Below are 25,501 nucleotides of genomic sequence, written 5' to 3'. Positions count from 1 at the left end.
TGAAATAAATAGATGCCTAAAATGGGGGTTCATGACTTTATTTGACAATTGTACCAGCTCCTCATCAATCCTTTTAGGCAAAGGCAGAATCCTTCCTTCCATCAATTCCTTTTAGGCAGAATCAAGTTATAAAAATCAACCTTCTATTTATCTTTGCAGTTTAATCATTTGCAAATTATCAATCTTACTGATTCATAATAATCTACTTGTGTAAGCATGTGTACATTCCACTGAATGCATTTTTGCCATTCATTTAGGATGATTAGAAATTGCTGGGTTGAGTATTCTGTGAAAGTTTTACAAAATGTTTGCCTTGTCTTTATGCAAGCATATATAGAAATCAAGATATTGCTCACATTCTTCTCATGCAGTGATGCTACTAAATTGAGAAAAATGTCATTTTTAGCTGCAGCTGAATTTCAATTTATTTTGTATTGAATAATTCTAACTTTTGAAATGGCAAGTCAAAAGGGGAAAAATAGTTCAATGTTAAATAATTAAGGAATATATTTTAATTAGTATTTCAGGAGTGAGATGAAATTTGGCAGTAGAAAGAAAACATAATAGGTATATTTTGGCTTTTAGGATTAGTAACAAACTATTGTGTAAAGTCATTCTCTGTTATCTCTATTGCTACAAAATCGAGGATAATTTTTTAATTTGACTAATGATGATACAAGTCAGAAAGTCAAAAATACCTTAAAGCCCAACTGACAGAATGGAGATGCTTTAAAATATGTGAGCTAAGGTGAAATAAAGCTTCCTTTAAAAACCCACAGCACAGAGAGAGCAGAGCACTGTGGGAAGAGATGTTTGGGTTTGTAAGCTTTTTTTACAGGGACCACTGTTAAGAGTCATAGCAGAAATGAATGTGGATCTTTTAGTCTCTCTCAACTGGAGTGCTTTCCTTAATAACACTTCTTTTCTGCTACTTTACTATAGAAGAACTAGAAAGACAAGTAACTCTAGTGCTAAATCTCGAAGATCAAACACAATTCTTCCTCTTATCTGCCATACTAATTCCAGAGGGCCATTGGGTCCTATGAGTACTTTCCATAGCTACTGTGAGGGTAGTACTTAGGTGCTGAGGCTGGTTTACAGAGCAGATTCACTTCCGTGATAAATGTTGGAAATCATAGAATGTCTACAATTTTTTTTCTCTATTTTAATTACAGCAAATTTTCTATGTTTTTATCGGCAAGGAAACAGAGCTATGACATTCTCTACGAGATTAATTGGATGTCCAATTGGAAATCGTGAAGAAAGAGGAAAACAAATTTTCAGTGTCTTCATTCACTCCTTACATATGATGCTTACATGAGATGCTTTTGCTTGTCTCTTGCTGTTCATTTGTTTTCTCCTCAATACTTTACATTGTTAAAATCTGGAGATAAACCATCATAACCAAATTTACATACTTGCTCCCCTGCCCTTTAAAATAAGCAAGATGTCTGCTGCAGATTTTAAGTGAGTTACACACACTGATGTGACTTAAGTGAAATACTTTCCATACTGAAACTCTTTGTTGATTGAGAGGTCTTTAGGACATCAGAAACTGAATTAAGAAAGTAAAAGTTTTAGACTGTCAGAGAAAAATAATTAAAAATCGCTCTTTTATGTAATTTTTTTTTGCAAAATACAGTCAAAGTCACAAGACAGCATCAATCAGGGCATTTTTATAATTGCCGGAGGGTTAGCTGTGATGGTTGTGAATTCTTGTCGAGTGAAGATATTAGTCATTAAAACTGACCTTTTTTCCTTCAAGTTTTAAAACTTTCTCTTAAGAATGCCTAATTTCCTTTAGGAATATTTATTTTATTCTTTTCCTCCTATTCAAATTATTTGGAATGCTTTATTTCTCTTCAAACTCTCCTTTCTCCTTTTCCTCCTAGCTGTATAGTGGAATAGATAACCAATTTAGAATAAAAAATAACCTCCCATCTACTCCTCATATTAGAGTAAGCTGGTTTTTGACAGTACATCAAGTGAAATCAAAATCACATCGAAAACTTACCTTGCTTGAGAGCTAGCATGAGAAGGAGAAGGAGCTCCCCACCTGAGGAGACATTCAGGGATTTTTTTTTTTTTTTTTTTTTTTTTTCCCCTATGGTTTGAATGGAAGGTCAGAGTCTCTTTCCTGGTACAAAGGATCTAGTCATAGGCTAGATCTCAACCATATCATAGGAGCTTTACAAATAAATGTTAAATTAAATTAAATTAAATGTTCTGGAGGTTGAAATATGCCACTGATTCAAAACTTCAATACCGCTTCAGTGTGGAACCTAAGCACATTTTTGAGTCGTGTTTCAAAAATGCCTATTTCTCTAAAGGTGGGAATGTTGTATCTGATTTTAATTGAAGTTCAGCCATGTTCTTCAGGCAATTTCTCAAAGCAGGTGCATTTGTAGATCTATGAAGATTTTTCCCCACAACCTGTACTTTTAGCATAGAAAAGAAACAGACCTAGACTAAAACACTCATTGTAGTGAGCACATTCCCATCATGTTCTGGAGGATTTGCTTAGCTGAAGGCAAATGCTTCTAAGGTTGTTTCTTCTCCTTCTGCTGTCCTTGTTGATGGCTTATCCTCCAGAAAGGAAAGAATCATTCCCCCAGGGCCTTGTTTGCTGTTTGTCATGAATGCTACCTACACTTGTCCTTAAGAAACCAGTGAGAAACTTCTCTTTACAACTTCTACCCCTTTTGTCAGGCAAAATCCTGAGTTAGGCAGTTGTCCATTCCCCAGGATGTTTGTGTTAGAAAAGTTGATTTATCTTTGGCAGTTGCTAGTTGTTTTTCTCCTAGAATTCCACAGTCGTAAGTATTATGATTCCCTTTCATTAGCAAGTTGCCCATAGCTTCAGTGGTTTGGGGAATCTGGCTCAAATAGATGAAGTTTAATACAAAAAAAGTTTCATAAGCAGAATTTGTTTTCCAGATCATCTTCCAGATCAAGTCATTATTGCTACATTTGAAACTTTCTTAGGTAGTTTGTTAGGATTGTTGCATGAAAATTTGCAGGCAAACCAAAAGTCACAGTGTACTTCTTTTTTTTTTTTTTCATCGCTGATATGGCTATAATTGCTTTTTTATGTTTGTAGGGGAGAAATATTCTCAATTCATATTTGCACTGTTATTGAATTGCAAAAAATAACACAACATCTAGCTATATGCTTGACCTACTCATGTTGAATCTGCCAACAGGGACTTGGATAATTTCTGTCCAAAGCATTACCCAGTTGCTCAATCCAAATCACCTCCAAGAACAGGTATTTCCAGTAGTGTGCTATACTTCTACCAGCATGATTGGCTGATTACAATATTATTTATGTTAAATACTGAAATAGGAGTGTTACAAAAATCCCCCATTTCTTAAAAAATCATAATAATAATATGGCAAATTCATAGACCGCATGGTCCAGACTGTCCAGAAAAAGAAAAAGTAAGATGGAACACTGGAACTGATTGCTGTGTAAGAATATTCAATAGTTTTCAGCTAACATGGAATAGTTAATAAAATGGATAGCAACACGCTGGTTTTCCCTCTTTTTATAATTCTACAGTGATCTGGGAAAGACTGATTGTTTATTTTTTAAATGACTTTTAAACAAAAGTCTCAAAGAGAAAATTAAACTCTTGAAGGAAAGGCAAAGGCATGCTGTATTTCTTTCTTTGGACTCTCTTATATGCTTGCCCTGGCTCTCCAAGTGGTCTAAGCAAGATATATAATCCCAGATAAATGTAACCATCTGAAGTGAGCTTAATGATTTAATATAAAGCTATGACATGTTTCAGTTTCAGCTGAAGTACTTTGTGACCTGTGCTTGAGTAATTTTGGAAGAGCACATGAGTTTTTCTTATTGTTTATACTTAGAAAGAGATGCAGAAAACACTTGTTTTCCATGGGGATGTCAGTGTAGTAGAACTTAAATAATTTAGTAAAAAATTGATACTTTTTTCATGCATCGTAAGAATTCTGACCAGTTTTTTAAAGCCGAAGAGAATGGGATCTCTTGTCCCATTATTTAGTGATGTGTTCGATTTATCTCTGTTAAAAGTTTTAACTCCAAGTCAATTAAAGTGTAGTCTGTGCATGTGCAGCTGGTGTTTTTCTTGGGCATTGTCAGTGCCCAGGGAAAGCTTGGACACCCCGTCCCAGGGGTGTCTCCATCTCTCTCCTACCTCTCACGCTGGCCCAGCTGAGCTCCCACCCTAAAACTGAGGCAGGGATGGTGTCTGTGCCTTTCCTGGGCAGTGGGCCATGGAAAGAGGGGAGACTGACCATTTTCATGCAGCTGCTCCGTATGGGGGGGTGGGTGACTGCCTCTAGGAAAAGCTAAGAATGGCCTCTTGTCATCCTCTGGCTTGGGCATCTCAGTGCTTTGGCATGGCAGCATGGGAGCCCTGAGTTAAACAAGAGGTGACTGGTTTGTTTCACAAACCATTAGGGAAAAGTCAGTGCATCCACAAATAAAGTGCATGCTTTTCTTCAAAGACTTTTTAAGTTGTTAGTGCTGACACTAAGTGCTCTGGATGTGGAAGAGCAGTTTGGATGCTGAATATGCAAATAGATGTGCTGACTTTATTTTACAATACATTTTATTTCTGATTTTTCTTAAGGCCCAAGATGAGTAGCAAAATATGAATGATGAGGGAAATACTTCCAGATTTCAATACTTTACCAGCTGACTTAATGTTTTAACTAAAGAACTCAAAGATGAATGTGTCTTACATCTATGGTCTATGATGTACAATCTTGTGTCTGGTTTATGACATGTAGTCTAATGATACAGCCACACAGCAGCTGTTTTCTGGGAGGTATGTTAGATAAACTGTAGTTTTCCAACTTTGTTCCTGGAAATCTTCATTATGAGCAGGTAAGTGTTAGTTGCTATATGTGAACACAGTATCTATAGCAGTAAATTACAGTTAGAAGTTGCTGATGTGGCTGTAAATCTGCAAACAGAAAATTTCCAAGTCAGAGGATTGACTCTGCATTTTGCAATGTACCAGATTTATACTGCACTGATGGAGAATAATTTTATATCTTCAGAAGAATATTTTAATTGTTCTGTAAGTTGCCATTCGAATTTCCTGATTTAAATTAGCAATCAGGTACACAGTTCAATAACATTTAAAAACTGGTAGCTATGGATTATGTTTTCAAAGAGATATATTTTAAGAACTGAAATGTAAGAAAGATTTTTTTTTTATATGTTGATATCTTAAAACAATGTATAAATATAAAATGTAAATTGCATGATGTAGAATTGATGAGTGAGGTTGATAAATGTCACAGTTTCACCAAAAGGTTTAATAATCATTTTGTTCTAGTCACAGGGAGCATAATATGTGAAAATGTAAGGCCTATTAAATTACATCCCTTAATGCATACAGAATACAGTGTATCTGCATTGATCTATCAAGGTAGAATAGGTATTCTGACCTAAGGATTTTTTCCACCGTTGTAATCATGCTTTCTTTTTGAATGATGCAATTAAGCTATCAGAGGCTCACTCCTGTGAAATACTTGCCTTCACATTAGGTTTTTGTTCTTACACTGCTGCTATTCAAAGGTTTGAATTTCTCACGCACTGATCAGGTGTGATTAATCTAGCAAAACTTTGTGATATACAACTCATATCTGTCTCTAAGCAAAAAAAAAAAAAAAAAAAAAAAACACAACAAAGTGTTTACGACTTTGCTATAAAAATTCTTGGGGCTGTTTTTAATATGTATCAACTCTTCTTGTGGCTGTTACCTAACAAAGGTACCCGTTTATTTCATTATATTCCATCATATATTTGTTGTCCTCTTCTGTTACAAATTGTTTTCTACCATATTTAGCAACTTAATGCAGTTTTCCTTTTGGAAATGTTTCGTTCCGTCAGCTTACCTGTCGTAACAGGAACCACTTAAGATATTTGGTGAAATATATTAAGTCACTTCAGCTAGCTGTCTAATCTTTGGCATCTATTTTAGAATGAGTCTTTATACAATTGCATCATGGCAAATACAATATTGCTGTTGCTTTACCTGTTGCTTCACCAAAAACCTGAAATGTCTCTTGAATCCTGCTAGCCAGTTTACTTCAGTAGAAGCAGATATGTTTATCTTGTTGCTTACTTCTAAAGGGAAAATTACTTTTCAGTACTCTCTTGATAATAAATATCTTGCAGTTTACCAGCTCGTACCATTAGAAGTATATGTAGTAATGAATCAGATAATAATTGTGCATCAAGGGGCTATTAGCACTGACTTGTAATTTAAAAGTGTATCATAAACAAGGTGATCATGGATCAATTACTGACAATTGAACTATGTTTATTTATGCTATTTTAAGGTTTGCTTGCAGACCTACATTTCATCTTGTGTGGTGTAGCTCTATGGATCCTGTAGCTATTGTTAATGAACTGGGGCAGTATGTTTGCCATCTTGTTTCTACTAAAAATGTAGAAAAAAGGTATTCATTGTTGTCCAAAACAATCACCATCAACAGAAGTGCAACTGCTGTTGTACTAAAATGCTGTTTTAGGAAGCCAGCATTTTCTCTATATTTTTAATAATTGTTCAAGGGAGCAGCAGCCTGCTCAGGCTGTGTTGAGAGTACAGTTCTGCCAGCCTGCTCACCAGGAGCGAACGACAGGTTAAAGCCTTGCCCCATCTGGGATGTCTGAAGATGCTGATGGCCACTGGAGCCTTGCACAGTAGATAATGTACTTTAAAGGTTCAAATTAACATCAGGGTCTCATTGCACCAAGTGCCTGGGATGCAAAAGCAAAACGTCCTCTAACTTTGCTGAGATTTGCTGCAGTCTGCGTGTGCTCAGTGCAGTTGTTTTCTGTGGGAAACATCTGTCACCCAAGGACAGTGCTAAATACTCAGCTATGTGGGGAAACATTAAGAAGAAATTGTACAAATGCAGTGCATTGAAGAGCCAGTGAATTAAAATACTTGCTTATTTTCATGTTCTCAATATGGTCTCTAGAAGTCAATGAATGAGAACTAACTCATATTTTTTGATTCTGAGCAACCAAAAACCATACCTTATATAGGGGATGTGAGTGTCCTTTAGTTTTCAATAGAAAAGTCACAAAACTTTGGTTTGTGGATCACTCTTCTCTTGGGAAGATCACTCTGCTCTTTATTCACATTTTATTATAGTTTCATGTAAAGAAATCTTTGTGAATAATTATTACACCAACAAAAGTATAGTAGGCAAAAGGCTTTATTATTTAGTTGCCGTTTTAATTGCAGCATAAATGCAGTTTCCAAGTATGGTCCTGTAGGAGGCAAATCCTGAAAAGCGAAATTCTTACACAAATTTCCTCCTCTTACACACTGACACTGTCATGAACTTATCTGTATAAATAGCTTTAAAATGTATATCAAATGCTTGTTTAATTAAATTATATTGCATTAAAAATAAACCTCAATCTTTAAAAGGTAAATAAGAAAGCTGCAGCTTAAAAACAAGAACAGCTTCATATGAAGAAGGCATTTATGTTTAACCAAATGTGTCATACACCAAGTGTGACAGATCAAAGTACTGTTTAGAGTCCTGACTTCTCCAAGTCAATGCCTTTTTTTTTCCCCAGAAATAGACACCTTTTCCATTGCGTATTTAAATATTTATTGTTTGCTTTAAATGTAGGTATTGGATTATTTCACAGTGTAAAGGTTTGGACTTGCTACAACTCATCAAGAATTTCACTTCTGGTGTTTACATACATTTTCTGGTTTAACTGCCAAAAGTCTTTGATCAAATTAATGAAGAAGGCTCTTTCCCTTGCTAGTGTATTTTAAGTTGGAAAATTGAAAAAGCTATGGACTAATAAACAATGGATCAGTGGACAGGTAGAGAGGAAGAGGAGCTTGTCTAGAATTTGTTTGTTTGTTTGTTTAATTAAAAGTAACTACTGGTGATGAACTACCTTCAGTTCTCAAAAATCTCTGGTTGCTTAAAGGCTATTGTCTACAATGCACCCATTCCTGGCATTCTTCAAGGAAACATTTAGAGAGTTGGGAATAACCTTTATGCTTTTGTTGCCCAGCCATCTCTTTCAGGAGGCAAGAGGTCTGAAAAGACAGAATGTCTGTGGAATGGAGTTTCCCTAGAAATTCACAGTGGTTGCTGCTAGAAGATGGTATTTATTTCTCTGTTTCTGAAGTTTATTGGTTGGGCAACAAAAGGCAACAAAAGTCCTTATCTGACTCATCTTCACATTGTTTCAAGGCCTTGCTCACAACTGACACATATCTGTCAGGTTTTCTCTCCAGATCCAGCTGAATTAAATTTGTTCACCACGCGCAACATCAAGCAGGTCCTTTTTGTTCGTGTGCAACCACTCGTCTTGCAGGGAGGTTGCTGATGGCCCTGTGGTGGCTCTGGCAGGCTCTATAGCCAAGTAGTACCTGAAGGAAAGAGAAGGGAGAGAGGGTGTAGGGAGGCTCCTTGGAGTCTCGCCTCAGTTGTTGCAGGTTAGAAGGGACCAGTATCAATGACCTCAGACTCATAAGTTCTATGTTTTACTTCAGGTACTGCAGTTGGTGGCAGTTTGATTTTAATTAATACAAAGAAATGGATTTCCTGCCACTTCTGAGACAAGTGTAAATTGTTTCTTTCTCTTTAAGGAGTTCTGGAAATATTTGCCTTTTAAACTGAAGGAATTATCTAGTTTCATCATCTCCCTCAATTCAATTATTTTACCTCACATCCCTGTTTCAGCATCATTTGTTGAGATTCATTAACAGTGCTTTGGCAGCCACAAGACACTAATCATCTGTTTACAATATTGATCAGCAGCTTTCATGTTAGATTACACTTCAAGTGAGAAATAATCCTGCAGCAAATAATAAATAAAAGACTGGGAAGAAAGGGAAGAAGCTACCTTAGGCTCTATAAAGCCGTTTTTTTTTTTTTTCAGGTACCCTGGAAACATATACATGCCAAACAGTTGGGCCCCCTTAGTGACTTTCAGCTCTGAAATTCCAACAGAATTTCCCATCCACAAATTGTACATTGTCTCTAGTCATCTATGTTTGTAAAGACACAAATTACTATTCCTATTCCTATTATTCAACATTTCTGTTGACTTCTAAGTAGTTTCTGAGTGGTAAAAATATTTATGGGCTAACAAAAAATACTTCGCTTCTGATGCCTCAACAATTTCATTTGTTACTGTATATACATTCTTTCCATGTAATACGTAATAGGATGTTGTTATCATAGTTCTTGAAAATTATGTACTCTTCAGAATGGGAATTGAGAACCAAATAGTAGGAATTAAAAATTTTACTTTTCTGAAGTTGCTAGCTAAATCTAAATTAGTCTGAAAAGGTTGATTTGTGGGGCTTAGCAGCAGTAGATTTGTGGGAACTGGCATTAGAAGAATGTTGAAAGTTATATAAATTGCAGTCAAGATTTACTTGCATTTATTTATATTACTTCTCAGAGCTTTATTAAGATGCCTTAATCTTATTGAATAATAACGTAGAGTAATTTTGCATCCATAAACATTGTAAGCACATCTTCAAACTATGGGGTTCCTTTAAAATATATTCCTTTCAGATAGTCAAAATTACTAGTTCATGCAGTTTTATCAGGTCATTTCCCAGAATAGTTCTAAAAGGCAACAGCTATCAGATAGAAAAGACAAAAAAGTTTTTGCTTTTCATAGGAAATCCTTACTCGTGTACATATATCTATACTTCTGGTTGTTAATTAGAAGAAAAAAATTCCTGAAACTCAATTCAGTTTAGCCACAGAGATATAATAAAGACTTGTATTGCCTTTTCCTACTATTATAAATATTCAAGATTGAGTAAGTTAGTGTGCTGAAGCTAGGGTTTTGCACATGGATAAGGACAGGAAGAAGTGTCAAAAGAAGAGAGATAATGCTGAAGAATTTAGATAAAACTTGGGCAGAGGAATAGGACACTAAATAGATCTGGCAGCAGCAAACTGGCTTTTCTATTACTTTCTGATACAATTATGAGAGTTGCTCAAGTTGTGGATGCTGTCCATTTGTCATGTGGTGTTGCCAGCATTTATTTCCGAATCAAATCTATAAAAGGAAATGAGAGTTCTCTGTCCTTACAAACCACTTGTCTGGTAGGAAATCACTTACAAATAATAAAGTGCATATTAGAACATGAAACAGTTCCTTGATGCATGACCTTCAAAACTGGTTTAAGGAAAACAGTTGAAGCTGGGAGTAGTAGAAACTTTTCGTACTGAAGAATCACAGGCTGCAGTCCTGTGTTTGTACAGCTCTCTGGACGCTTGTCTTCACTCTGAAACTGTATTTACAGAAGCAGCAGGGGTTTGCTATGGGCAGGGCAGGAGAACTGCCTGGGAACAGGCAAGAGCTGCCTCCCCTCAGTTGTACTCCACTGGTTTGACTGCTCTGGGGGAGTCCTCACCCTCTGAGAAATGACAATAGAGGCAGACTTGTAAGAAGGGCTGAAAGCATGCAGAAGGAATTTGCATAGAGCGTCAGGTTCTCAGTGTCAAAAGGTGTCAAAGTGCTGTTGGCCAGTGTTTTGTAAATAAAAATCTTGATAATATTTCCTGCCATGAAATGCCTCAAGTTTACTATTTTATAATAAACGTCTAACAGCAGCACTTCTCAATTCAATTACACTCCCTTCGTCAAGGATTGCAGAATGATTTGTACACATTCACTAAATGGATGTTATACTGACTTAAAATTGAATATGGTGTTCATTGCAAAGGCCCAGGAGTTAAATGATTGCAGAAGCAGTAAAAAGTTCTGTGGGCTGATTTGCTGTCCTTTATTCCACACGGACTCTGTTCTGTTTAGTCTTACCTAGTCCATTTAAGAAACAAACCTTGGCATACAGAATCTGTACATTTTCATGGTGCCATTATTGCTTTCAATAAATAAACAACAAGCAAACATCTCCCAGTACAGGTGACATACAGATTATGTGGTTTTCAGTAATTTTTCCAGTTTCAAGGCTCAGTGCTCTACAAAGACAACTTGTGTAAGCAGCATTTTGATAACAGGGCTAAATCACCTGCTCCCAAGTTTTGTCAAGTCATTACATATTTTTCATTCTTTTTGCATCTTGTTGAGCACTTACAGATTAATTTCATGCTTTGTCATCAGCTGTTGTCCACAAAAAAATTCTGCTTGAGGGAATTATAGCAGTTCCTACATTTTTCTTTTCACAAGTGCTTCAGAAATACAAAGGGCAGCAATGTTGTAGGATTGTGTAATGCATCTTTAATTACTTTCACAAATATTTTGAGAGGTGTTTTTTTTTTTTTTTTAAATTAAGAGCTTTTATGTACATTCAGGGAGAGGTCCTGACTCTCCAAAACCACCATAATTTCAAGGAAAAGAATGTGTGTGAGCTTTCCATCCTCAACACATTTTTTAGGCACTATATACACTAAGTAATTTGCTTAAATTATCTCTTCTTCTTAGTTGAGAGCTTGGTGGCCTCTTAAAATAGCAGGTAGGCAGCAACGTTCAAGGATTTGAACAGACTGAAATTTGAAGTACAAATGTTAAAATGGAAACAAGAAGACTGAATCAGAGGTTTTTGGTTTTAGTATGATAAAAGCTTTGTTATCTAGCTCAGAAAAAAAGCTCCACTATTTAACAGGTAGTGAAGGACAAAATGTGGAACTGTTCTCCGACTAAAATGTATTCTTATTTGCAAAGCCTGTCCAAACCACAGTGCTGGCCTCAAAATATTATGAAAGCACAAAGTCATGTTATTATTTTTGCTAGTATGATCTAAAGTCCTTTCGGACCATTTTTAGTGTTTGACAGATACAAGTTTGAAGCATGTATTAGTATATTTCTCAGACCTTGCAGATGAGTTTTATGATCTGTGAAAGTTGAACTTGTTGATTTCTATGAAATAAGATGGCAGATAGAACATGTTTCCAGCAGGCAGAAATAGAACTGCTAGGGAGATCAGGCTGATCCCTCAATTGCACACACTTCTTGGAAATGTGTAGAGTAAGAGCTTAAAAGTGAAGTCACAGAAATAGTTCAAGAAAGGGGTGTAGAATATATCTGTGCTGCTTGCACACATGTTTGTGAACACTGTCAGCAAGCTCCACAGCTGATACATTTTGTCTAGTGGTGTTACACAGGGGTGTGTGGTGGCTAGGTGCTTTTATATATTTATAAATGCTGTTTGTTGCCCCAGCTTCTTTCCTTATACTTGCAGGTCAGATAAGATTCTCCCAGGAGTTAATATACTAGTTTTGTTTTCTTGGACTATGAGATGCCTCAACACAGGTTGTGTTCTCTGAAGGCAGTATTTGCCATCCTCCCATGTTCAGCTCTAATGAACTGAGGTTATGCTTAGTGCAGACTGATCATGCTTGAAGACTGTTGCATGTGGCATTTAAAAAAGGCAAAATAAGTCCAATGAAAATGAAGAGAGGTAGATCTGGATGTATTATCCTGTAATTTGAGCCAGACAGATCTGAAGTTAGGTTTTGGAGGAAGGTTAGAGGCCAAACTGCTGCTGTGCCTATCAGAATGAGTCACTAACTAGCAGAGTAATTGCATTGATTATTGCACACCCACAAATTACAACAGAAAATACTTTGCAGGGGGTGGAGGTTGTACTTTTCCTAAAGGTTTCTGTATAATTAATCTACTGTAAGTGCTGGTTCTTTAGAAACATCTGAACCCTACTGTTGAGCATGGTCCCTGTGTGCCACTTGCCCACCCCTCCCTACGTCGTCATTGCAGTGTTTCTTGTGCTATTGCTTTGGTGCTATTGAAGGTTTTGACAATGCTGCTGTTGGGGAAATTAAAGTCATGTATTCTGCTTTTATTTTTAAATTGTAACTGTTTGCCTGTCTTCATTGCAGGCATTAAGAGTTTGAGCAGCTGCGTTTTGTATACCTACAGCAAAACAGCTCCCTTGTTAGGCAGAACATTTCATAAAGGATTAAGGAGAGCTGACTGAGCCATAAGGGACACTTTTAACTTGTAAACAAGAGGCTGATTATCAAGAGGCTCTGCTTGTTTGTGGAAGAGGTAACTGAGCAGGCTTCCTTCTCTCTTGGGTGCCTTACCTTCTACTTCACCCAATCATTAAATCCATTTAAATTTTTTTGTTGTTGTTGACACAGCTTGCATTTGCACTCAGTAGATGTTTGGGGGTGAAGAGCAATTTTAATAGAAAATTAGTTGCTACACTTGGTATGAGCAAACCAGTAATAATTGGAGTCACTGGGGCAGATTGTCACTCACTGTCTCTTGCGGGTTTCCTGGAACATCAGTTTACAGCCACCTCGGTTAAATGCTGGGTTAGGATTAAGTTTAAAGTCAGGCTCTCAAAATGGAGACTGTCTGCAGTGAGTAGAGACTCTAGAGGCTTGGAAGAGAATCTAGGATCCACAAAAGTAGCTTTTGCTTCATAATGTTAAATTCCAGGTGTTTACTTGGCTCAAATATAAACTTTTTTAAATTGCCATTCCTCTGTTGCTTTACAAGGCTTGTGCTGCAAAACCCAACAGAATATTGATACACCAATGAGATTTGTGGCATCTGCCAGGGCAGCAGCACAGCCCCAGGAGCTGTGAACTTTTCTGGAGCATGAGGGGGAGCTCAGCTGAGTTTCCCATCACCCACAGTGCAGTCACTCTGATCATGCCCTGGGCACCTGTGGGAGGAGATGAAAGTGCTGGTTTAGAGTTCTTCCTCCCAGTCACCTCTCCCACACCATGTTGCTGTCTGTCCTCTGCTGTAACAGCACAGGATCCTGCTGTTTGCTGTTGCTGTCATGCTCCATGACTTGGGCTGCAGGCTGATGGATCTGGTTCCATTTTGACCTCAGATTTGGTACAGAAAAGGATGCTTCAAAGGATATTGTTTGAATTGCGGAGTTAAACATGCCACATTTAGAAAACCCTGCTGGTAGTTCGCCTATACAACCTTCATTTGACTCCACTGGGTGTCATCCTTATGGTATTACAATGTTCCCCATCAGTTGTCACACTCTTTTATTCCACAAAATGTTTCCATATTTCCATAGATGGGAGACTGGGACTCCTGTATGTATATATATACACATAACCCCTGCACTGTGCATTGGGAGGTACGAGTACCCTGCTCGGTAGGGAGGCACATACCTCCCTTCCTGTGTGAATTAATTCTCTGGATCATCTTGCGCTGCAGTTGTCATTGGGAGCTGGGGAGGTGTTAGGTGGGAATTTTTAAGGCATTGTGTGATTTACTTTTTTGTTTGGTTAAGTACTTGAGAGAAGAAGTAGTAACTGAAATTCAGAATAGAAGTGATGACTTCATTTCACACCCACAATGGCAGAACTATGAAGACGTGTAACGTTTTCCACTTCTTTAAGTGGTTGTCAGGTAATCAGACAGGTTTAATCTGTGTTTTAGATGAGAAATTGTCTTACAGTCCTGACAGTCCTGATGCTTAGGAGAATAAGAGCATAAATTTTGGCTTGAGGGAGATTGATTTCACATTGATCTAAGCAGTTGTTTCCATGTTTACAATATATTAACAGAAGCAGAAAACATAGCTCTGGATGGGGCCTTCTACATTCCACTTTCTGGGAGACTGAAGATGACATCAGGATAGCTATTAAATGTATGTGCCATCCGGAAAGAAGGCAGAAAGAATCTTAGTAGAATAAAAATTGTATTCCTGACCTAACATGAACTTTTGTGGTTTGTAAAGCAGTTAGATGAAAATTTATTTTTTCCAAAATACATAAAGATCTGTTCATGAAGATACATAATTTGTTTAATCATCAATAGTGTTTATTCCAAATGTAAGTATTTAAAAAGTGAAATAAGTCCATTTCTTAGCTACTTGAAATTTTTTTGTAGGAGTTATAAGGGGGAGGAGGTTTCTAAGGTAACCTACCTATAAATAAGTTTATTTCCAAAATAAGGAAAATTGAATTTCTAGACCAGGCTGTAACTTCTAGTAAGATAAAGTTGAAAAACAGTGCCCTGAGGCTTAGCTGTATTACATTGCATTTGTTATCTGTATTGTTTTCTTGGAATGCTATGTATGGGAATACATTGAATCAGGAAATTTTTCCCTGAATTAGGTGAGCAAAAATATTTTTACAAGACCTTTTAAAGCACAGTAAGAATAGCCTATTGTTTAGATCAGTTATATCAGCTCAGGGTGTTTTTACATTTATGTACATCTGAACTAACTTTCTTCTGAAAACAAAAAAGTAATCATCTGCTTTTGGCTCTTTGTGATTTTTGAATGATATATGATTATTTATAGCAAAATATATCTGCTAGTGAGAAGGAAGTTCAGGAATGCAGGGCTGAGGTTTTGGATTGTCTCAGGAAGAGTGGAAAATTTCCAAATAGTTTTATATTAATAAATATTTGAGGTGTTGTGTGTCACATCTTCCATTTTGATGACATTGAAATATCACATCAAGATTTTTTATGGTCTAGTGATTGCTATAAATTCTTAGATAAATGGTGTAAATTAATGTGTTCAATGTAAACAGTACCTATATTCATGACACCTGTAACTCATGAGATCTAAAGCATTATAATTTACTTCTTTAATACTCCAATTGAAATACTAAATTAAAAATATATTGATTATTTTATATGTATATTAATAGGTGCAACTAGTTGTATGCCTCCATCCCTAAGGAAGAGTTTGGTTGAAGCAACTATTCTCTTTGGTCAAGATGTAGGTGGTTTTCTGCTTTCAAGCACAGTAGATTATTTCTCTTCAGTATGCTAAATATTTTTGATAGAGTTTGGTAGCTTTGATCTGATAGAAGTCAGCTGCGTGTGCTTGCAAACACAGTGCATCAGATTACCAGAGTGATTTTCCATGTCCCTGTTTTATTCTGTCCCAGTCGTGGTTTCTTAAAGGACCTGGCTCATGACTTCTAGGAACTGAAAAGCCGCTTTCCAAGAGTCACACCTTAAAGAAAGTCTTAGTTTGACCAACTCAGAATGTAAGCTACTACGGTCACAGCTTAGTCTTAAAAACCTGCTTTCCTGACCTAAGGTAACATTTTAAAATGTTTTAGTCCATCTCCCCTTACCAGCTGGAGCAAAGATGAATTCTCTGTTCTTTGAATTATCCTGGCTCTTCCTTATGACAGGAATTGCCAACTGTGGCTGCCACCCCAAGGATGCTGCAGCCCCAGAGCAGGTGCTGCAGGGCAGGCAGAGCCCGAAGGCCACACCAGGGCCTGCTTGCCAGTGAGGTGGCCACAATGCGGCCATGGCAGGCAGAAGGGGGAAGAAGTGACAAGCATTGAGATTCATAGGATGAGCTGTAAGGATTGAGGGGAAGGGAATTGATTGTTGAAGGCAGGTCAGGCAAAAGGGTCTTGATTGCAGGGGTTGAAGCTGACGTGGTAACTGCTGTCTGGGTGTTGTCCTGTGATGGAGAGGGGGCTGGCATCCAGATATGTTTGCCATGTGCAGAATCCTCCTCTGTGCTTGAAATGGGGGGCCTTATGCAGATGAGCAGAACGAATACTGAGGAACTTACAGCAGACAAGAGAACGGTTAAAAACAAGTGTGAAAGTTGAATCATGGTACTTGGCACCTTGAAGTGAAACAGGATTTTTCTGGAAGGCTTTAGTCACCTGGGAAGGAAGAATCGAATAGCTAGCTGTGTGGGAGGCAATTTGCAATCAAGTGTACTCCTCTGCAGTAGATTGGTACATTTTAATGAGGGAAGTATATTTGCTCTGTTTTATATGATTTGCTTAGGGCTAGAAGTCTGGAAGTCATTTTAAATAGACTGCTTTGAGACATAATGGTCAGGTGGAAATATTTGAAGCATATGATACGGAAACCCTGTATTTACAACATATTTGTAGGATCTCAAGAAGCTGAGCTGAAACGATTGCCTCTTTTTCAGAAGAGATTTTTAAGAGTAAATAAAGCTCATACAGAGGATGTAAAGGCAGTAGTGAGGAATTACTGTAGCTGTGCAACTTTATTTATTTATTTGTTTGCTTATTTACTTCATTAGTTATTTTTTCAGCTGATCTCTCAATCCATGCCACCCTTCAGAAAAGGATACCTTTATACTTACACTTTACCTCCTCCTCATCCCCTCCTCTTCCTGTAGGCTCTGTGGGGCTGAATGGGAATGGTTTTTGCATGTTTATTCCGCTTAGAGATGGCTTTCAGGGTGGGTGGGAATTCCCACCCCCGGATGGGGAGGAGGGGAAGGTAGCCACACTGTTCTCAGACCCCACAGCTGTAGCAGTGAATGCCTGTGGGAAGGAGGGCTGAGTTGGACACTGCTCCCATCTGAGGCGATGGAGAGCTGGCTCCTTCTGCCTCAGGACCTGACACTTCCCACAGTTCACTCCATCCACTGAGAAGGCAGTGCTTTTCTTTGGCCAAAGATGCCTGCAAGTGAGAGCCATTCAGCTGATGCCCCAGGTACCAATCAAGCATAAGCTTCATATTTGAGGAATGTTCCATAGTTTCTGGTATTTATCATTTTGACTTTTCCTGTTCCTTTTTTTCTTGTAGTCGTTCTCTCTGTTACGTGTGTCTGCTTTCTCCTACTTCAGTTTGATATCTTGTCCTTTCTTGAGCTTGTTTTTGCTTTTCTCCTGCTGTAGGAACAGAGAGTTTATAATAGCTGTAGCATCACTTCAAAAGGTGGATCTGCAGTGTTTAAAAATTACAAAAGTAATTAAAATAACAAAGACTAAATAAACATGTCCTTGCCAAGTGAAGAAATAAATTCTTCACAAGGGCAGTATAAGCATCTGTCTCTATATGGGGTTGCTTCCTCTTTTCATTCAAGACTTTCTGCAAAGGTGTCTCATGCCTGCTTTAATACCTTCTTTTCTCTAACATTTTCAAAACTTCTTAAAGAATGGAATTTTCTGTCTCTTTACATTGTGCATGGTATAGTCGGGGAGGAAAAAAAAAAGGTAAAAGGTTTTAAGTCCTGAAAAGATGTGGGAAGAGACTGGCAAGCAATTTCAGAAAAGTTTCAGAATTAAGATGTTTATGCAAAATTTTGACAGGATCATGAAGTGAATAGTGGTATTACACCCATTTTACATAGAGCCAAATTGAACTGTGGAAAAGCAATTTGTTAGGTTTCACAAATTTGTGACTAACCAAAGGACTCCAGTGATTTATTAGCAGTGTTGAGGTGTTAAGAAAACAACTTCTGTGTTTGAGTTGACATATTGCTTTAACAATTTTGTTCAAGGGAGGAAAGAGCCATATGATAAAGGAAATATTAATTCATCTAAACATCCTTCACTTGAATTTAGAACAATGTAGCTGGAAAAACTCCATTACAGTGTCATTTACCAGTAATGATATAATATAAAATGGACTCCCAGCTTTAAAACAAGCTGGATCCTTGAGTCTCTAGAGCTGGGGCTGGAGAAAAGAAGGAGTCAGCAGGCAGAGTTGGAACTACCTCTCTGCACGTGTATGTCTGCAGCTTCCAAAGCGGCACCAAGGACAGCTTTGGTTCCTCTTTCAAATAATTTTGAATTAAGCTTGCTGGCAGACATTTCTGGATTGGGTAGTCTGGAATAGCTGCTAGGAAAAGCACGTTTTGCCAGGCAGCTCTTTGGAGGATGTGGTGTTGAGCAAAGACTCCGAAAGTCTTGCAATCAAGTTATTATATTGCATGAGAAAATACCAAGTGGCGGAAAGTTGTGTTTTTCAGGAAAAGTTGCGCAATCTTTTTAAAGTTGCAGGCTGGTTCTTTCTCAAAAAAGCTAATGTTTATAAGCTGAGCGGCTTTTTGCGTCACTTTTATGCCTTTTCCGTGACAGAAGCATAAATTCAGTTAAAAATGAAATTAACGTGCTTCAAGGTAACTTTTGTACTTACAGTAAATTTTATATATGGACTGACATGAATTTTGAAGACAGTCTTCATTATATATCACGTGCTGGAAACTCTCAGCAGCTATATGTTCTGTATACTTTATTGCAATTTTGCTAATAAATGCTTGTAGCTTTTCTTCTGTAAGTGTGTAATTTATCATTTTGCAAAGCATAAAGTATGAAGGTTGGGGAAGGAACAGCGCAGATTGGCGATTGAAAAAATTGAGGAATGCTCTCTGATTTATTGCATTTCCAATTTTCAGGAGTTCTTTGAACATGCAAAAAAGCTCTGGGATGATGAAGGTGTAAAGGCGTGCTTCGAGAGGTCAAACGAATATCAACTGATTGACTGTGCACAGTAGTAAGTATTTCTTTTTTGTGAAATTTATAGCCAAGAATGTGATCATCTTTAACAAGTTAGAAAATATATAAGTGAAATTCAGGAGTTTTGCAATGTAGGAATTAACATTTTCATTCTCTGTATAGGTGGAGCATGTATAGCAAAATTAATTTATTATCATAGTTGTATTTAGTTGTATCATAATGGTATTATGATACAACTAAATATTCTGCCTCAAATATTTCACATCTAATAAAGAAAAGTATAAAAAAATCAAATAACTTTAAGTATCTTTATTCTACTCAAAATGATTTACATAAAATCATTTCAATTGAAACTATTAAGTTGGAAAAATGTTGAGTCAATCTAAGAAGAATCCTTTGTTTAAAATTCTGAGACCGAGACAGTGCTGAAATTGCTCTGTCTTTTCACATTCCAGAAAAATTTCTGAGACATTTACATAACTAGTTGCATACCTGCATTACTAATACATTTTCGAGGTGGAAAAAATTATAAGCAGTATTTAATTAAAGACAGTAGTACATTTGGTATTCTGTCCTTCAAAGTGGAGTGGTATGCATGTATGTAGCAGAGTCAGAATCTGTAAACAGATTCAGTCTGGTCAGAAATGTTCTGAGAAGTGGTAGTAGATAGTGAAGATGCAAATCATAAATACATAGTACAGTGATGAAAACCTATTAATCAAAAAAGAGTCTGTTAACTTTACAAGTGCTACAAACTCAGCTGTCCTTGATAGTAACACAGGTCTGAATTAGATTTCCATGGATAATACACATTTCATGTAAACCACTATTGTGAGAATATAGACTCATACAGTTGCTATGTGATTTAGGGTTTTCAGAGAGCACGCTCCAGTGTGTTATGATTTATCTAATTGGCAGTATGGTCAGCAGCAATGCCACAAGTCTGTTCTTGCACACAGTGTTTTGTTTTTCCCTCCTCTCTGCTCTTGGTGTTGAGCCTGAAGCAGAGGAATAGGTCCATGTCACTAAAGGACTTGTCGTGCTTCTGCCACAGTGGGGGATTTCAGTGTTGCGGGTCATAGTTTGTTTTCCCTCTTTCCAGACCATTTTTGGGAAAAAATGATTCATCAGCATATGGAAGTGAGGAAAAATTAGATATGTGTATGAAGGAACTCATTTGACCTCAGTGCATTTACCAAAACCTGGGCATTTGCTCACAGTCCAGAGTAGCTAGAAATTAAAGCAGTGGTTGTACATAGAGAGACTTAGGCAGCTGTCCTAGGTTGTAATCAGTGGGTTTCCCCTCTGCCCTCACTCACCACCACCACCATAGTACAGATCTGAGTTGTGCTTGCTGCAAAGTGCAGTCTGACCGTTTATCATATCTATTCACACACTAAAACATCAGACCAAAAAAACAAAGTAAGCGTACATATTTAAAATAAGTGACTTTGAACCCTACTTCAGTGATTAGTAAGGGTCTCACAATCCTACTTTGAAAAATGGTGGTGAAAGGGCCAGACAAAACCAGGAATACACCAAATTATAGTGCTAATGGTAGTGTGTTTTCCCTTTAAAAAAATGATGCCTATCTACAGGTTCTGACAGGAAGAATGTTAGGTCTCATGTTTTGTCCAAAACCAAAACACAAATGAGGAAAAAAATTTGATCTAGAATTAAGTCCACTGTCTTGGAACAGAAAATTAAATACTACTACTTTTTTCTGTAAAAGGTTAAAGCAAGTTTAATAGGGTTTTTTCTATGTTTCTTCCCTCTATAACTTCTAACTGGATTGCTTTTCCTTTATTCTAAAATTATTTGTTATAGTAGTGAGTGCATTTGCATAATTCTTCACCTTCAAGACCCTTTATGAAGTATCATTTGATATTTAAATATTCCTTGAGTGTATCTGTGCTTTTCATGTCATGATCTACCTGAAAATATAACAACTTACCCTTGTTTACCCACCTTCAGTCTTAGAGCAGAAACTTGAAATTCAGGTACAGCTGTGTCAGTGATCTGATCAAACAGCATTTTTCTCACAGGTATTGATGATTTCAAACACTGAAGTAAAATCTTGACAGAAAAATGCTAAAAATGCAGCCAATTTTTACCTGCCTCTCTACCCAGAAGAACATTTCTGTGCTGGATGAACGTTTGTCAGGGTGGTGGGGTCACATCCTCCTCTTAACTGAGAGCCTGTAAGCAGAGGTTGGAAATCCAGTTCTGATGCCCACACACCAGTTCTTTCATGCACTTAGAAAATAGTGAGGGTGAGGGTGCTGTTTTCTGGCTTAGCAGGAGCGTGTGGCATTTCTCTCAGAACCTGTCCGTGGTCATCTTTCACTGGTGAAAGGGAAAAGGGATGGAGTATAATGGTGTTAAACATGCTTACTGTGGGATTTTGAAACATCTGCAGTGTTTCCTTTACACTGGCTTTAGGAGAAAACATCCCATGCCATCAGCTAAATCCTAATCTTTTACCTGGTAGTGAAGGAAGAACATTATCAGTAGGTCACCACTTCTCAGCTTAAAAAAAACACAAAGACAAACCTAAAAAATCTCAGCATGTGTTATAAATATCATTGGACTACAAATTGGGTGGCTGGCTTAAGAATACTGAAAAGCATTATTAGCAAATTATAATGTCAGTGACCAAACTTGCTGACGGTTAAATGAGTTGCAAATACTCATTTTGCAAATACAAAAAGTGTATTTTGGAATAGTTTAATTTGGCTACAGTACAGGGATTCTGTATTTTTAAAACTTAACCTAATTTTCTTTATTGCTGTGGGAGAAGTATTTTGCTGGAATCAGAGGTAGTAGAAGGACACAGAGGCAAATGTTTAATTTACGTTATGCCTGAAAGTTAATTTTCCTTGATCCTCAATGCCCTTTCAAATTATCAGGATACTGTTCCTTCACGAGAATGAGAATGGAGGCCTGCTTTTCCCTCATTCTCATTCATTTAATCATTTTAATAATTTTAATATTTTTACATGAGTTTTATGTATCTCACTTCATTTCACACTAAGGAATACATTTAATGCACATATCATGTTAATGCATCACGTGATATTTGTAACAAATACGAATCTGTGGCCAAGCCAGAGGTCAGCAAAGATCAGGATTGTTCTTTATCACCAGCTACAAAGACATTTATATAACTCTTGGAGGGGGTATTATTGCATGGACATCAACCATCTTCTTTCCTTAATGACCTTCATATTTCTTCGAGATTAATATCATAAAACTGACAGGTTATTGTTTTCCCTGTCCTCTGATTTAATATTTCTTACAAGGTAAATTTCAAGTTTAATCTCAAAAACTGATACTTACTCTGAAAAGTTGATTTTATTTAGTTGTGTCCCCATTTGACTTAGATTTCAGCAGATTTATTCTGTTTATGATTATAAATCTCCCATCTAACTTTAACTTATTTGAACTCAATTCAAACTGTGCTTTTTGTCTGTATTCACATAATTTAAATTCAGCAAATTCTAGTTCTATGAGGGACTTTCAGATTGTGATTTAGAGAAGTTTTGGCATTGAACTCTATAATATATAAACAATAGGCAGAAATTAAAATTTTCCTGTAATTCTAGGACAGTTTTCTCAAAGTTAGTTTCCTATATAATGCATACAGCTCCGTTTTTAATATTTCAGTTTCTTCATACTGGTTACCAAATACCCAAATTTTATTGCATCCATGGAAGGGAACCATGAAGAAAAGTTCTGTAAATGTAGAACAGAACAAAACAAATAAATGTTCGGGTATGATGGCCTTCAATTAAAAAATTACCCAGAAAAAAAAATAAAACTGGTGAGTTGATTATATCTTTAAAAACTTTGTAAATTTATGTCAGTTAATTTATATGGCAATGGAAAGGTATAAAATTTCAATTCAGAACCTCAGTCATCCTTGGGGATATTGAGCATCCCCAGTCTGATGACGTCCATCTGTTGTTTCCATAAAGTAAGCGTTGAGCTAACTTAGTTTTGGCTACTCAGCTGTCAGGTGGCTTGCTAAAATTAGTTTCAGTGATCAGAAAAAATGGTGTGGGGATGCTTGCAGTGCTCAGACATTGCCAGGGAAAGGTGGTAGTACCAGAGCACAAGAGTAGACCAGCAGAACTAGGCACTTTGGGAAAGGGACAAAAAAGACAAAAGCAGAACATTAAGTTCTCTTTTTAGGTCACACACAGCTCAAGCTCAAGCAGTTGTTGTTAGAAATAAAAAAAAATAATGCCTTTTAGGTTTATTAGAGAGGTCCAGAGTAGAATTTTGTCTCACTGTGTTCACATTGAAATAGCAGCATGTGTGTTCTATGAGTCGCCATGGCTGGAAAGAGTTTTACTCAGCTCACTGAGTTCCTTGGGATAGGAAGTAGACCAAGGATTTAAGGGAACCCTGCCCTCAACCAGTACTTTGTCCCAGTTTATCAGTCTTTCCCTGACAAAATAAACCACTTCTGATACACTTAAGTGTGAAGGGCTAAATTGGTCTCTCTGTGAACATTTAGGCTAATAAAACTTCATTATGCAAGTTCTCAGGAAAGCAAGCACAGGGGATGTGAGCTTAGCCAAAGAAAATTGATTTTATATTTGAGCTGATATAGATGGAAAAGACACAGATGTTCTTTCTCTTTGCAGTTATTCTGTCCTAGAAAAGGGTTTCAGCCAATTTCTGCGATGTCCATCCCAGTATTAGGTAGAATAATTGGGAAAAAAACCCAACTCTTTGTGTTGTTGTCCAGATTCAACTCTCAATGCGAGTAAAAAGATAATTATTTTCTCAACAGCAGCACTTCTTAAAACCAAGCATATTTTTGACTTGTCTTGCACTCTTCTAAACATAAGGTTTAATTGCTGGCATGCACAGTCATCAGTAAATTCCCTTCTATAGTCTGAGGTCAGAAAAGCTGCCTTGGCATTCTCTGTTTCTTGTGTCTCGTGTGGCATTGTAGTCAGGTGTATTGGGATACTCTTTCTTCATAAGGGGAGGTGAAGTAAATGTGGATAGGTTTGTGATAAATTAAGCTAAGCACTATTATTATTGTTGCTGTTTTTATCTAAAGAACATTCTTTTTTAAAGCAGTGATTCTTTTTACAATTGGCAACTGCTTATTAAATATAGGACTAATACTTTTTACTTAGAGTAACGAGGGAAAAGTATTAATTTGAAATGTTTCATGTAATGAGATTTTATGAACTAAATATTTATGGTGATACAAGAAAACCATATTATTATTTTCTTCCATCTATTCTGGTTCATCTATAAATAACTCACTGTGATGATAAAGTTTCTTCATTTTTTCCTTTTAAAGTTTCTCAAGCAGTATCACTTTCAAACCTTAAAAATTCATTGCTTAAGTTAGTAGCAAATTTTCTTTGGTTAATTCATGAAAAAGTTTTCTCCACTTACCTGATCTAAACTATAAGCCTTAGCCAACCACTAAATTGTTATTTAATAGTTAAAAAAAAAAACAAAAAAAAAAAAAAAAAAAAAAAAAAAAAAAAAAAAAAAAAAGAGAGAGAGTTTATAGAGTAATCACTTTAGCCTCACTGATGAGTCTTCTAAACAGAGGTGGTTGCCAGATAGGACAGAAGTCATTCTCCTGTGTGTAATGCTTGCATTTTTCACTGTTTACTAACTAATAGACCACACTCTCAAGAGGCAGAATTGTGGTTTCTTAAAATATGCACTGGGAGTTCTATGAAATAACCTTTTCATGTGTTGCTGTGATTTTTTTGTTGTTGTTGTTCCCCTATTTGCCTTCACTTACAAAACAGAAATCATTAGATTTAACCAATTCTATCTTAATTTTGGTAATCAAAATGTAACCATGATGTTATAATCCTAGTATTTAGAAGTACAAAGATACGGAATAAGAAGCAGCAGGAGAAAACTCCAAAATGCCTTTGTATTTTCAGTTTGGAGGATGAAGCAGTATGAAAATACCATTTACAAATAGCCAGAATGGCATACAGACATGTACCCCCCTGTTAAAGCCACTTTAGTTCACAAATGCCTTCCATACCTAGAGAACAACATAGCACTTCTCAAATATAAAAATAAGATAGAAGGTAGTTTATGAACACAGCACCTTCTCTGCCTTTTAAAATTGATGTGACAAATACTTTTTCTTATTAACTAATTGCCACTGGAGAGCTGTTTAAGCAGCCTCAGATGGGCTGCTCAAATGTACGTTTAAACCATACATTTTCCCGCATGCTTCACTGTGTATGACTGGGTCTGTTTCCTGCAGTTTTAGAACAAGCAAAAAGGTTGAAAGTCGAAGGCAGAAAAATATAAAATATTCCCTAAC

At 36.8% G+C, this 25,501-nt stretch overlaps 1 protein-coding gene across 2 annotated transcripts in view; it reads left to right on the top strand.

Moving 5' to 3' along the window:
- GNAL (G protein subunit alpha L) overlaps positions 1-25,501 on the top strand; it is a 180,613-nt gene that overhangs the window by 105,158 nt on the left and 49,954 nt on the right. For both annotated transcript variants that reach the window (XM_053947174.1, XM_053947183.1), the window contains exon 5: positions 19,113-19,210. In XM_053947174.1, coding sequence (XP_053803149.1) covers positions 19,113-19,210 — 98 coding nt within the window. The remainder of the gene's footprint in view (positions 1-19,112; positions 19,211-25,501) is intronic.

This window comes from Vidua chalybeata, chromosome 1, assembly GCF_026979565.1.
Source record: "Vidua chalybeata isolate OUT-0048 chromosome 1, bVidCha1 merged haplotype, whole genome shotgun sequence".
Taxonomy (NCBI): domain Eukaryota; kingdom Metazoa; phylum Chordata; class Aves; order Passeriformes; family Viduidae; genus Vidua; species Vidua chalybeata.
The sequence above is the reverse complement of the archived record's forward strand: the minus strand, read 5'-3'. Positions and strand labels throughout refer to the sequence as shown.